General features: G+C 45.2%; 1 protein-coding gene across 1 annotated transcript in view; it reads left to right on the forward strand.

Moving 5' to 3' along the window:
• Positions 1-15,821, forward strand: part of SYCP1 (synaptonemal complex protein 1) — a 1,049,791-nt gene that overhangs the window by 463,591 nt on the left and 570,379 nt on the right. Inside the window, exons 8-9 of the mRNA XM_063955446.1 lie at positions 10,242-10,300; positions 10,974-11,043. Coding sequence (XP_063811516.1) covers positions 10,242-10,300; positions 10,974-11,043 — 129 coding nt within the window. The remainder of the gene's footprint in view (positions 1-10,241; positions 10,301-10,973; positions 11,044-15,821) is intronic.

Consider the following 15,821-nt stretch of genomic DNA (forward strand, 5'->3'; position numbering starts at 1 on the left):
AGCATGCCACCACCCCCTTACAGAGCCAGAAGACTTTAGTGGCGAGTTAGTCACCGGCCCCCTGGCAAGCGGGGAGCCGGTGTAAAGATGGAGGGAACAGGGTAGGGAGCGCAGTACTACCTGCGCTCCAGGGCTCAGCGGTACATGGAGCAGCACTGTGAGGGGCGCCCTGAGCCAGCGCCTACACCCTACACTGTCCAGCAAGCCTGTCAGGGTCCCAGGATCGCTGCCAGCACTATTCCTCAGGCCAGTATAAACTACAGGAGAGCGGGAAGCAGCGCCATGAAAGAGGGCAGAGCTTCTCATCAGATCGGACACAGCAGCGTTCAGAGCCATTTTCCTGCCCAGAGAAGTGCTGACAGGGAGAGCTGTCCCTCCAAGTCAACTCCAGCTATCTTGTACGGTACCAGGGGGTTGTAGAAGGGGGGAGGCTATATATGTGTACTGTGTAGCCTATTAAGGTGCACTGTAAGCGCTGGGTAGGAGCTTCCCTATATCTTAAAGCGCTGTGTGTGGGTTGGCTCCAATCTCTGTGGCTCTCTTGGCATTTTTGGGAAGGAAAATCTGACTGCCCTTTCCGTGTGTGTGTGTGTGTGTGTGTGTGTGTGTGTGTGTGGAGTGTTTGTTGTCTCCAAAAAGCCATGTCTAGGGACTCTGTATCATATGCTGCAGAGAATATTTCCTCTCAGGATGATCCCATTCCATGTAATCAGGATTCCACTGTTTTAGCTCAGATCCCTGCAAGGGAGCCTGATTGGTTAGCCTCTCTTAAAGGTAAGATTTCTCAGATTTCTACTAGGTTTGCACAGAATGAGACTGCAACTCAGGTTTTACAGAACTCTATGGCAGTTTGGTCCGGTTCTGTTCCATCAGGGCCCCCTAACATGCTCTTGCCCAGATTATGCAAGATGACACGGATACTGATTCTGACACGGCAAACGGTGATGCGGATGTGCTGCAGGGGGTGGCATCTCTTGCATTTGGGGTGCAGTTGATGATTGAGGCCATTAGAGATGTGTTGAATATTGCTGACACAACACCTGAGCAGGTTGAGGAGGCTTACTTCACTGACAATAAGAAAGCCTCGCTAACCTTCCCTGCGTCTAATGAATTAAACGCTCTATTTGAAAAATCCTGGGAACACCCGGAGAAAAAATTCCAGATCCCTAGAAAGGTTCTAGTTGCTTTTCTCTTTCCTGAGGAGGATAGGAAGAAATGACAAAACCCACCCATAGTTGACGCGTCTGTTTGCAGACTCTCAAAAAAGGTGGTTTTTCCTGTTCCAGGATCTACCGCATTAAAAGAACCGGCTGATCGCAAAATTTACACTACTCTCAAATCCATATACACGGCTTGAGGGGCGATACTACGTCCTACTATTGCCTGTGCATGGATTTCTAAAGCTATAGTAAAGTGATCAGGCATGTTACTTGAAGATTTGGATGCAATGGATAAAAGTGACGTTGAATTGTTTTTTACGTAACATACAGGATTCTGCAGGATTTATGGTGGAATCCATGAAAGACCTGGGTTCGATGGCTGCAGGGATATCTTCCATGTCTGTTTCAGCCCGCAGAGGACTTTGGCTGTGCCAGTGGTCTGCCGACGCGGAATCCAGGAGAGGTGTGGAGACCCTACCCTACACAGGTCAGGCTCTCTTTGGGGAAGCGTTGGATGCGTGGATTTCCACGGCAACCGCGGGTAAGTCACCTTTTCTTCCCTCAGCTGCACCTGCTACAAAGAAACCTTTTTCTTCAGCTGCATTACAGTCCTTTCGCACTGCTAAATCCAGAAAGACCAAGCCGTCTAACACCTTCTTTAGAGGAGGTCAGGCAAAATCCCAAAAACCTGCCACTGCGGTTACAAAAAACAGAAACCTGCTTCGGGTACATCAAAATCGTCAGCATGACGGTGGACCGCGCGGCCTGGAGGTCGGGCCGGTGGGGGCGAGACTCAGATGATTCAGTCACATCTGGGTGTCGTCCGGCCTGGACCCCTGGGTAAAGGATATTGTGTCCCAGGGGTACAGGCTGGAGTTTCAAGAACTCCCGCCTCACCGGTTCTTCAATTTAGGCTTGCCAGCTTTACTGGCAGACAGGGCTGTCTACAGTAAGCCATCTGAAAGTTGGTAGAGTCACAGGTCATTGTACCAGTTCCACCTCATCTGCAAAACAAAGGTTATTATTCAAACCTTTTCGTGGTACCGAAACCGGATGGTTCGGTCAGGCCCATCTTGAACTTGAAATCGCTAAACCCCTTTCTGAGGGAGTTCAAGTTCAAAATGGAGTCTTTGAGTGCGGTGATCTCAGGTCTGAAGGAGGGGGTATTCCTGGATATCAAGGATGCATACCTCCACATTCCGATTTGGCCGCCGCATCAGGCTTATTCGCACTGTTAGAGTCATTTTCAATATCAGGCACTGCCATTCGGCCTCTCCACGGCACCGAGGGTGTTCACCAAGGTGATTGCGGAGATGATGGTTCTCCTCCGCAGGCAGGGGGTGAACATAATCCCATATCTGGACGATCTGCTAATAAAGGCATCGTCCAGGAAGACGCTGTTGTGGTACATTGTTCTCACAATTCATCTGATCAGGTAACTCGGTTGGATCCTGAACCTTCCAAAGTCACATTTGACTCCAAATGTGACTTTGGAAGGTTCAGGATCCAACCAATTTCCCTGAGCAGATGAATCGTGAGAACAGTAAACCACAACATTGTCTTCCTGGACGATGCCTTTATTAGCAGATCGTCCAGATATGGGATTATGGGGGTCTTTTCTGGGAATGATCCTTGACAAGGAATTGCAGAGGGTATTTCTGCTGCAGGAGAAAGCGTTGGTGATTCAAACTATGGTCCGGGACTTCTGAAGCCAACCCGGGTATCGGTTCATCAGTGCATTCGCCTTCTGGGGAATATGGTTGCCTCTTACGAGGCTCTACAGTACGGAAGGTTTCATGCTCAGCCCTTCCAGCTGGATCTCCTGGACAAGTGGTTGGGATCTCACCTACACATGCACCAGAGTATACTTCTGTCGCCAAAAGCAAGGATTTCACTCCTATGGTGGCTGCAATTACCTCACCTTCTGGAGGGCCGCAGGTTCGGGATTCAGGACTGGATACTCTTAACCACGGATGCAAGTCTCCGGTGCTGGGGCACTGTCACTTAGGGGTAAACCTTCCAAGGAAGGTGGTCAAGCCTGGAATCCAGTCTTCCAATAAATATTCTGGAACTAAGAGTCGTCTACAACAGTCTTCTCCAAGCGGCTCATCTTCTGCGAGATCGAGCCTTTCAAGTGCAGTCGGACAATGTACCGACGGTGGCTTACATAAACCAACGGGGCGGAACGAAGAGCAGAGCTGCAATATCAGAGGCGACAAGAATTATCCTCTGGGCAGAAAAACACGTGTTGGCGCTGTCAGCAATCTTCATTCCGGGAGTAGACAACTGGGAAGCGGACTTCCTTAGCAAACACGATCTCCATCCAGGGGAGTGGGGACTCCATCCGGAGGTGTTCACGGAGGTAACAGTTCTTTGGGGTATACCTCAAATAGACATAATGGCCTCTCGTCTCAACAAGAAGCTTCTGAGGTATTGTTCCAGGTCGAGGGACCCGCAAGCAGTGGCAGTGGACGCCCTAGTGACTCCGTGTGTGTTCCAGGCTGTGTACGTGTTTCCTCCACTTCCACTCATTCCAAGAGTTCTAATACTTATAAGGAGAACAAGGGTTCAGGCGATCCTCATTGCTCCGGACTGGTCAAGAAGGGCTTGGTACGCAGATCTTCTGGATCTACTGCTAGAAGAGCCGAGGTCTCTTCCTCTTCGGGAGGACCTGCTGCAGCAGGGGCCGTTCGCTTATCAAGACTTACCGTGGCTACTTTTGACGGCATGGAGGTTGAACGCCAGATATTAGCTCGGAAGGGCATTCCGACCAAGGTTATTCCTACCCTGATACAGGCTAGGAAAGGAGTAACGTCTAAACATTTCCATCGTATTTGTAAAAAATATGTATCTTGGTGTGAGTCCAAGAAGTTTCCTACACTGGAGTTTCAACTGGGACGGTTTCTCCTCTTCCTGCAAGCAGGGGTGGATATGGGCCTGAGGTTGGGATCCGTAAAGGTCCAGATTTCGGCCCTATCCATTTTCTTCCAGAAACAGTTGGCTTCCCTCCCTGAGGTTCAGACCTTTTTGTAAGGGGTTCTGCACATCCAACCTTTCTTTGTGCTGCCTACGGCACTATAGGATCTTAACGTGGTGTTGCAGTTTCTCCAATCGGATTGGTTTGAGTCTCTTTAGGAGGTTGAGATCAAGTTTCCTACATGGAAGGCGGTCACTTCGTTGGCCTTAGGTTCTGCTAGGCGTTTCTCGGATTTGGGGCCTTTGTCTTGTAAGAGCCCCTACTTGATCTTCCATGAAGATAGAGCTGAGCTCCGGACACGTCAGCAGTTCCTTCCGAAGGTTGTGTCGGCATTTCATATCAACCAACCTATTGTGGTGCCAGTTGCTACTGACTCCTCAATTTCATCAAAGTCCTTGGATGTTGTAAGGGCTCTGAAAATCTATGTGAAGAGGACTGCTCTCACAGAAAATCAGACTCTCTGTTGTCCTGTATGATCCCAAGAAAATTGGGGGTCCTGCTTCTAAGCAGACTATTTCTCCCTGGATCAGGACACTATCCAGCATGCGTATTCTTTGTCAGACTTGCCATGTCCTACGTCTGTTAAGGCCCACTCTACTCGTAAGATGGGTTCTTCCTGGGCGGCTGCCAGGGGTGTCTCGGCTTTACAGCTTTGCCGAGCGGCTACTTTGTCTTGGTCGAACACGTTTGCTAAGTTTTACAAGTTCGATACTTTGGCCTCTGAGGACCTGAAGTTTGGTCAATCAGTTCTGCAGGAGCCTCCGCGCTCTCCCTCCCGTTCTGGGAACTTTGGTAAATCCCTATGGTACTAATGTGGTCCCCAGCATCATTTAGGACGTAACAGAAAATAGGATTTAAATTACCTACCGGTAAATCCTTTTCTCGTAGTCCGTAGAGGATGCTGGGCACCCGGCCAGCGCTTTGTGATCCTGCAGTAGTTACTTAGTTCAGTACTGCTTAGTTTTGGTTAAGTACTGTTTTTGTTACTTGGTTAAGTAATATGGTTCAACCGTAGCTGATTTTTCAAGCTGGTTAGCGTGGTTTGCCTTGTATGTGTGAGCTGGTGTGAATCTCACCACTATCTGTGTAAAATCCTTCTCTCGAAGTTGTCCGTCTCCTCGGGCACAGTTTCTAGATGGAGTCTGGTAGGTGGGGCATAGACAAAGGCTAGGTATCTGCATACTCAATATATGATATTATAGTATTATGAGTGTATGTGAATCATCACCATACACCCTCTTTTATGAGCCCCTTTCTTATATAATGGACAAAGCACAGTTTATTCAGGGGGTGCTGTCAAATACAGTATACATAGATTAGGATTGGAAGGAAAAATGAGGAGAAATCTGTCGACGCACTATGAAAAGGGTTAACTTGTCATAAGATATACATTAAAATAGGATGTTTATTAGTTTATTATCCCAGACTACAGTGAAACATAGAGGTTAAAATCACAAAAACTGACAAACATGTGAGTCCATAAAGTTTGAGAAAAGTGAATACAGATTTAAAAACGTGTCCACGTGTGGTTACTAATAGATAGCACTATTAAGGTTACTGAAATTATCCGAGTGTTATCAGCCTTCGGTCATTCATAGTATGATATTATCTGAAAGCTGTCTCAGTTTATCATAACTTGGTCCCACTGACTCATCCGGTGCACATTTTCTAAACTGAGTCTGGTAGGAGGGGCTGAGAGGGAGGAGCCAGCCCACACTCTCAAACTCTTAAAGTGTCAGTGGCAGCTAGTGGACCCGTCTATACCCCATGGTACTAATGTGAACCCCAGCATCCTCTACGGACTACGAGAAAAGGATTTACCGGTAGGTAATTAAAATCCCATTGTTTCTAACCGATTTCACTGGCAGCCCAGGCTCGATTTATAACTGATCCTGATCTATCAGAGTAGAGGCTTTAGAAACAATGCAAAGCTGCATTCCAAGCTACTGACTTATTATATGCATGACCAACGGTTCAGCTGTCATACATTGTTCCTTTAGTGTCCCAATCAGTCATTACTGCCACTCCAGTACAAATTGTACAATGTGAGAGCAAAATGTAAAGACATTTTTGCTGCCACTGTAGGCGCTGAATAACTCCAGCTATGTCTACACCAAAATCAAAAATGAGCTATTGCACACTCTAGTCTGTATAGCCACAAATAAGAAAATTACCCTGAATCTACCTCAAAGAGGATTCTGGTCAATCACTGTCATAATTTGGGATGAATACCTGGGCCGTCTTTCGCAGATGAGTTGATGGTCGATGATCTTCTGGAGAGTAACCCTGGACACCTGATGTTAAGACTCGTAGAGTACTCACAGCAGGTCTTCTTGCCTATAAGAGACACTTTTCTTTTCAGGAACTATAACCAGCTTTTGAGGAGTGCACAGGAAGAGAATATTACAGGTGCCTGCACCAATAAAAACTAAGAGGTCTTATTGAACAAACCTTATGCAGCTGTCTTGCTGCACATCCACACACACTACAAATTAGCAACAGGGAATGCTGTCTCCCTCCGGCTTCTCTGTTGCCAAGCACCTGGCGGCTCCCAGGCACCCCTGCAACAGCGTTACCTAGCGGGATCTGGAAGCTCTAGCGGCCAGAAGAGGTCCAGTGTCCCGCTCGCCTGGCCATGGCCGGGACCTACGTCCCCCACAGGCCATGCCGCGGCTACTTACAATCACCCAATCCAGAAGAGATCCTTATTTCAATGGAGGTTCTAGTCAGTGCCTCTTGTCCTAAGACATCAGCCTCTACCTCCCATCCCTGGGTTTCATTTTTGATCTACTGTCCTGAGGTTCCACTCATCATTACCAAACCTCAGATTCCAGTTCTTTTCCAAATGCACAGTTGATAGCTCTAGTCCTGAGGTTCAGCCACAGGGGTTTCAGCCTCTGACAGCTATCTTGAGATTCAAGTTATTACAAGTTCTGAAATTCTACATTTTTCTCTATTCCTGAGGTACATGCCATAGAGATTTTAGCCTCTGCTATCAAACCTGAGATTGCAAACATTGTTAACAATTATGAGACTCCAGTCTCTGCTTCCTGATCTGAGGCCCAAGCCCTTGCCAACTGTACTGAGACCCAAACCTCTGCCTCCACTCCTGACACTGAAGCCCTTGCTTTCAGTCTTGAAGATCCAGCCATGTTCTCCTCTACTGAGGGTCCTGCCATTTATGCCTATTTTGAGGTTCTTGCCAAGCCCTGCTGTTCCAAAGGTTCCTTTTACCACTTCCTTCTATGAGGGTCTACTTCTTGCCCCTGCTCTGAGAGTTCTGCCCTTGCTTCCTAATCTGAGGGCCCTGTCTGCCTCCTGCACTGATCCAGTTGCTACTTATTTGCCTGAGGCATCTTAGTTGATAGCCATGTCTGTAATACCAGATATGATGGTCGAGCTGTATAGTTCATAGAAGTGGTTAAGGGTTAAGACAGAGGTTCTCAAACACGGTCCTCAAGGCACCCAAACAGTCCAGGTTTTAGGTATATCCATGCTTGGCCGCAAGTGACTTAAATAGCACAGATTTAACCATCTGTGCTGAGCCATGGCTATAACTGAAACCTGTACTGTTTGGGAGATTTGAGGACCGCGTTTGAGAACCTCTGGGTTAAGGTGAACCTCATTACATTGGTCCCTAACATCCCTAATACTGACACAATAAATACATTTATTCAGGACGTTCCGCTAAAATTTCGCATTTCTAAAATGTAGACAGCAATGCTAAGACCTATACTAATTAAAATCACCTGAGGGTAAGAATATAGGCATGCTGCATATCATTTTAAACAGCAGGAGCTGCTTGTGCTGCAGTGCTTTGTTTTAGAAGCGAAACGATGCGAATAGGACGCACAAGCAGCTACTGCTGTTTAAAATGATATGCAGCATGCCTATATTCTGTGTGTACTAGCAACTGAATTTGCATACAAAATGTTATGCTACAATGTATTCCAGCCATACACTGTAACATAATTAGGTACAGTTGCAATTACAAACTGAACATAGCCATGCCGCATATAATTTAAATCAGCATAACATGCTTGTGCTTCCTGGAGTACTGGGGATTATTTAAGGTGTGTGCTGCTTTAATCATGGGACTTTGGGGGGACAAAGGGTGACTTTCTATGACAATGTGGTCCTCCTATACTAAAAGACACATTTCGGTTGGTCCGTAAATATAAGTCACTTTTGGGGGACAATGGGGGACTTTCTTTGACACTGTGGTCCTCCTATACTAAAAGACACACTTTGCTGGTCCGTAAATACAAGTCACTTTTCAAGCACATTTGCAACAAATAAACACTTTTCAATACATTTTGACACTTAAAAAAAAAATAAAAAAATTTTTGATTGGCAAAAATGCTCCATGTACTGTACATGCCATTTTTACATTATTTTCCGCAGGAAATTTGTATAAGAGGCATATAAATGTACTAAGTCACACAAGCATCTTATGCTGATTTAAATTATATGCGGCATGGCTATATTTAGTGTGTAGTTGCGACTGTATCTAACTATGTTACAGTCTATGACTGGAATACATTGTACCATAACATTTTGTATGCAAATACAGTTGCTATTGCACACAAACAGGAGATGCTTGTGTGTCCTATTCGCATCGTTTTGCTTCTGAAGTGCTGCGAATAGGATGCACAAGCAGCTGCTGCTGTTTAAAATATACATGCATAACTAATGCCGTCGCTAGCTCCATAATTGTGGGCTTCCACGAGGCCCTGGTTCGTGGACAGCAGCCAGTTTGTCAACCCGCTCGGTGCTCAAGCCTGACCTGCTATATTGCCCAGAGTTCGCTTAGCCACATAGCCCCTGTGTGTTTTAAATAGCATAATTGGATGCATGAACAGCTGTGCCCATATACAGTACATGCATAACCTATGCCATCACATTTTCTGAGGCAAATGTCTTGTTAACATACAGTACTGTACAGTAAAGTAGTTCTTGTGCTATAGTGTATTTCAATTCAGATCTCACGCATGCGCAATGGTGATTCTTGCACCATAGTATTTTATTGGACACCTTATGCATGCACAATGGTGATTCTTGCACCATAGTATTTTATTGAACACCTCACGCATGCGCAATGGTGATTTTCAGAGGCGACATCTGGTGGATGATCGCTGGAATTGCACTCACCGGTAACGCCATATGCCACATTAAATTCTATGACCACCCTACGACTTAATGCACCGCCTTGCGACCAGTCACACTGCGACTCCGTGATCGGGACAAACACCTTAGATGGTATAGATAAGCAAGGCTACATCTGTAGATTTTAAACTCAGCATTTCCTCTGCATCCCACACACCTTGTTTTTCATACTCTCAGACCATGCAGAACACTCCGAACTTCCCCAATTTCCCCCCTATACCTTCCAAATATCCTATCACAACTTTCCTACTCCCCCTTTCCCCCACACTACTCCTGTGAATCCGTATCAATAACTATCAACGATTCTATGTTGTTAAAATCTGTAGCCGACACTATATATCACTAGTGATTTATATACACTGTTGTATTAATAATAGTAAGTTCACAAAGCTCAGATCAGCTAAACAAAAGTCCTGTGCCTTTATTTTCCTATGGTTTGATGCCAGCAGGCACTTATTCAACCTACTCTTAGACCTCCTGTCATCGACTCAGCCAACTACCTAACAAGTAGGGCCATAGGGAGCTGTTGGCCAGGACTCCTGGAATGGCAACCCGCGGCTACTAGTGCTGCTGTTGAGCTGCTTGGAGCGTCTAAAGGGCATGTACCCTGCGGATCATCTGGTCAGCTATCTACTTTCTTCTACTGGTGGCCCCCGCCCCCTCATGTGGCATCACATTTTCAAGGGCATGACCAGCACAGGGTGGCAGCAAGCCCTGCTCCTGCTCTGTTAAAAACCATGGGATTGTAGTAACCCTGGCTTTATGCAACGTACACTTAACGGCCTGCCATGATCTCTGGCCTTTCTATGCCTTCCTCTAGTTTTGTCATTTAGCTTCTGGTCTTTCTGGTGTCAGCTGCTGCTCAATGAGATAGATTTGGGTGCACATTTATTTTTTAATGTAATTTTTTTTTGTATACTTAATGTTTTGTCTTTCAGATGAAAGTGAAATAGACGAGACAAGACAAATGTATGGTGATCTAAACAACAATATTGAGGCAAGTGTCTGTTAGCATAGTCTGTCATTGCTTCTTGGCATGTTTTATCCATTTTTTAGATGAGAAAGCAGTTGACTGAGTAAATAATTTTATTGTATTTACAACATAGGGGCTAATTCGCACAGCAGCGATCAGGTATGAACTGTGCATGTGCCGGTGCATGCCAGACAGCCGACGGCTGTCTTAGCCCTGCAAGCTCCTCTGCCTGATTGACAGGCAGAGGCGGTCGCTGGGGTGGGGGGAGATCAGCCCAGCGGCCGCGTTTAGGGCCGTAGTCTGGACAACGCACAATGCAGTCGTGCCTGTACCATTGAGGGGACGAGCCGTGGCAGCTGTGTGACATCACACGCAGCTGCTGCGACCCGGGCAGCGACGAGCAGCTCCCTGCCAGCGCGCAGGAGCTGCGCTGGCTGGGAGCTACTCTTCAAGTACAAAAGCATCGCCGCTGTGCGATGCTTTTGTACTTGTGCGGCAGGGTAGGGCTGCATGCTAGACGGACTAGCCCTGTGCTAGGCGTCCCCATGCATGTCAGGGAAGCTGATCGTAGATATGCTAAATTTAGCACATCTACGATCAGGTCTGAATCACCCCCATAGTTCCTCAATACAAAAAATAAGCCTACAATAATGCTGTAAAATACATTTTCTAGTTATTTTAATATTTTGTGATATAGCGAATGATAATGGCTTTTGAAGAACTTCATGAAAAAGCTGAGAATTCCAGACAAGATATTTGCAACCAAAGTAAGTACACAGTTCTTTTGTTTTAGAATGTTATATTGTTTTTAGTACTTGTCATGTGTTTGTTTTTGCTACAGTACTTATTGTTACCTTAAAATATTCCTTTTTTAACTGAATAATTAGACTGTAAAATATACAGATTTATTGTTGCAATATCACCTAATCCTGTATTTTAATAACCTGCTCCTCCCAGGAGTCACTGGGGCTACCATATGTAAAAAGTACAGAATGTATCCCAGTACTGAGCTCTAGGATACCAAAAGGAAGTGGCCAGGAGATAGAATCTGCAAAACAGACATTTCAAAAATAAAATAATCAGAGAGATACAGTATGATGGGAACCAGGACAGTGTCTTTTTGATTGAACAAGAAATGGGTTTGTATAAGTATTGATTGCTCTACTGCATTGAAAGCAGCAGTTTCCAATGTGTTTACTTACATCTAGCCTCTCTGCATGTTAAACAGCCCTTCTAGTCATGCCGTGACATGGTACGCGAAGTGTCTTTTCATGCAACTTTTTCCATTCAAATTAATCTTTTTCGCAAATAGCATGCACAATCAGACTTATTAAAATGATATGTAGCATGCCTATGATAATGTCAATATTATCGTAAACCATAAAGCTATACCTTTAAACACACTTTTACCATGGAGCCGCTGCGGCCGCTAGACTTAATATACACGCTACGCACTTTGTACGCTATTTGCGTACAGAGTCCCGTACGTTGTACGTACTTAGCGTACACACGCCGCGCTGGGTGTACAAAGTACGCACAGCGCGCGCACACACTCTTGATAAACTTTAAACCTTATTCGTAATGCAATGCAATGTTATTCTTACACTCTAAACCATGTGCCGCAAAGCACTGTAATGATGTTACACCTTAAACCTTACGCAGTGCTGACGGTATAAAGTACTTGCTGTGCGTACACACCTTATCAATACACCTTTAAACCTTATACAGTTAAACACTTTAAACCCTAGCAGGGAAATGAGGACACAACACCGATATGTAGTTAACCGCTGGGTTCTAACGCCACAGTGGATTAATTGAAAGGGGATAACAGTACAAGTTATACACTACAAGGCTAACAAGATAAATCTACAACAGAATAATGGCTACAGTCAATGTACATACGTGAGAATGTTCGCTTATGCAACCTGGACCAGTCCTCCGCTCATCAGGTAGATAGCGTTCAGAGTCTTCTGTGACCAAGCCTGCTGCAGGCTCTCTTTATTCACTTCATCCAAAACATAACACAATGGATACTGTAATCTCCTTGTTCATTGGACACAGGGATGGTCATTTACAGTACAGGAGAGGTCATAGGTCTGTTTGAATAGGTGGGCGATGTCTTTCTTAACTGCTCTTGTGGGTGGTCTCCTCTGGATTCCCCCCGCATACATAATATAGAGTAAATACAGTTTAAACCTATATTCTGCTTCTGCATCTAACTATCCTCAGGAACATGCGATCTTCCTCAAACCAACACCAGAATGTTTCCCTTAAAATACCCTACAGCTGGATACCAAACACCACCTTGTAACCTTGTTCTGTCCCCTCCTATCCTGTAAAGGTGAATCCCTTTGTTCTGTAACCATTTTAAACAGCTATTTCTTTCTGATGTGGTGCAGGGGGCTATGTGTACAATGTGCACTATTTGGGTTAAATATGTAATGTTCTGATAACCCTCTATGCGCTCACAAACTCTGCCGTAAATACCCATACCACGCGCAGGTCCGTGGGAGCGATCATACGCAAATTGCGGATATGTGCACGCACGGCGGAACAAGTGCACGCGCAGCGGGCATGTGTGTGTGGTTAGTACGTGGTGTGTGTGCTACAATATTTTTCGACTTTGACAGTCCACCCTTTGGCAGTCAACAATAACTGCCACTATCTAAACACTAAACAGAAAAATATACAATATCTACAAAAGTTTGGATAGTCGGGAGAGAGGGGAAGGTAGGAAATGTATGACTTAGTGGGATAGTAAAAAGCATGTAAGTATGAATCCATGTCTGAGGGGCATGTATTATCGTGCCGTATATGTTCTAAATAAGCTTCGAGGTATTGCTAAGTATACATTAAATCCTTCTCATCCCGTATTAAGGGTCTGTAAGTGGGCCAACAAACACTACCGAGCTCTTTTCGGCTTCTTGTTCCAACAAATGGGGTGCACATTTAGTTGATGATACATGGATTCGGAACATATGTGAGTGCTAATATATGTGGATATCACCTGTCGACTATGTGTGTCATTAACTGAAGGTTGCAGAGATGAAGATAAGACACATATCTAAAATACATTCACATAACATTTTCATAATCATTCTTGGGTGTTGATCGAAGTATTTTCCGGATGGGTGTATTTTTGCTGAGGGGGAAACAAAGGAAAAACGGGTGAAAGAAACAGGCCATGGAGTTCATTTGCAATCCTTATCATAACAATGTTTCTATGGATGGGTCGTAAATTAAATCTGCTGCTGTAACAATGCCCCCGCTCCTTAGACTCATCAATTTTGTGCCGTGCTTGCGCCGCGTTAGAATTCGAACACACCTAAATATCAAGCCAATAATTATGACGACTCCCAGGATACAAAGGAGAAACTTTCCTACACTCATAATAACATTTTGAGCCCATTCTCCTAAACCTGTGAACCAATTGCGTGGGTTCAACCATGAGACCCAGCCGGTCAGTTCATTACTCACAGCAGTCAGGGTAATGTTGTGTCTCCTTCGGAACTCCCACTTCAACTGCAAGATATCGTCCATCTATTGATCGATGATCTCGGTTGGGTCATCAGTGCTGTTTGTAATATACGTGCAGCACTTCACACCATATTGAGTTGCCAAAGTGACACAGTACCCACCCGTCACGGCTGTGATATAATTGAGGACCATCCTGTGCTGGATCAGTTCTGTTTTGTAAGCTTGCAACTCCCTACCCGTATACCTGAAGGTGTCGTCATACATCTCAGTGATATTATCTATCAGATTCGCTAGCGCATGGATGTACCTATAATTTATAACTCCTCTGGCAGTACAGGTGATGTCTAATGCGAGAAGGAATTGAATCCTGGTGGATTCGTGGATCAAATCAGAGGCTACGTGCTCTGTCCTATCTATGAGGTGTCTTTTAACGATGTGTTCATAATGAGTATGAGTATAAGGAGCTTGAACACTGCGGTGAACGTCTTTCATCTTATCATGGGTTATGGTCATAACCTCTGGCTACACTCTTCCAATGTAACACAATCCCTCTGAGTTTGGGGCATGCCACTTATACGCCTTCCTCCCACATATGAAATAGGCATCATCTGGGAGAACATATGGGACAGAATATGACATTACCATATTGCAAACTTTCCAAGTGAAAAACTCAATATCTAACTCTCTCATCTGTTCAGTACACGTATCAGGCTGTATGATATGCGCACAGTACCCTGGTGATACTTCTCCAACCCGCATGGTCTTACTTCCTTGAGTATATCTATACCGAAAATACCTTCCACTATTGGCTATTTGGCGTATAAGTTCAGAGTCTACGGGTATCCTATCAGCTCTGTGCGAAAATGCCATGGTCTGGTTATTCCATGTCACCTCCCAATTTTCCGGCTTTCGGGAATTGGAAATGTTGAAACACACTAAGGATCTATCTACATGATACTGGTGGAGCTTCAAACTAGGAGGCCTAGAAATATAAAATTTCTTGTCTACCGGTCTCCCACCTCATAATTCGAGTACCTTATCTATTGCTAAAGGGTACGGTACTAATCCTGACTTGTTCTGACCTTGAGGTACTTGTGAGCACACCCAGCATTCTGTCTGGTTTAAGACCTTACCCACTAGTAAGTGTTAAATACTCAATGGATGACGGTCCATGTTGATATTAAGGCTGGACTGACATCTCTGGATGCACCCATCCTCAACTATGTTCTCACAATTTTTACAAATGCAATTTTCCTCAGCCAATAACCCCTCACAGTGCCTCCTAATTCCCTGACTACCAGATCGTTTTCTGATACTCGCCTTTGCTCGAGTGATGTGTTGCTCTTGGAATTCTACAAATCTGTCCTCGCCCTCAGAAACCATTCCAGATCCTTTCTCGACCTCTCTGGTACTCTCACCGAAACAGACTGCTCTGGTCAACAACAGGGTTAACAGGAAAACCCGGAAGGCAGTCTCTTGGGGTAAGTCCATCTTGTTAAGGGGAGAGAAAGGAAACAAGAAGGGGGAGGAAAGGAGGGTAGTGGGAGATGGAGAAAATAAAAAAAGGAAAAAGAAAACTGGTGCGACAACCGCCTCTGGTCTTGTTGTTCTCCGCGCTCAGGTGCCGTCTCAACAGTACTGCCTCTCCACCTTCCCGGAACAGACACTCCAGTGGTACAATGTTCTCTCCGAGTCAGCGTCCTTTCTGTAGGGAACATAAATCTTGCATTACAATGTGTTTACCTGTTGTGTATTATCAGTTGTGTGAAGTAAACCATCCGTGGAAAATTAAAAAGAGAGAGGAAATAATAAAAAGAAAATTTGTCAGATTTGCGTTCACCATCAGGCTGTCACACCATCATGTCTATCGGTATCTATGCACAGTCTCCCTTCACCAATATTTCCACTCTCCACCCTTTGTGCATGGCCAGGCACAGTGATGCTGGTGAGATATACTGGGTTTGGGCAGACCTCTGAAAAGACCGAGTAGACATGTGACGTTTGAGCTGTAATCCTGTCGGTGAACGTCAGAGATGAAGAGGAAACTTTGAAGACAACTCACAGAGTT

Source organism: Pseudophryne corroboree, chromosome 2 (assembly GCF_028390025.1).
Source record: "Pseudophryne corroboree isolate aPseCor3 chromosome 2, aPseCor3.hap2, whole genome shotgun sequence".
NCBI classification, from domain to species: Eukaryota; Metazoa; Chordata; class Amphibia; order Anura; family Myobatrachidae; genus Pseudophryne; species Pseudophryne corroboree.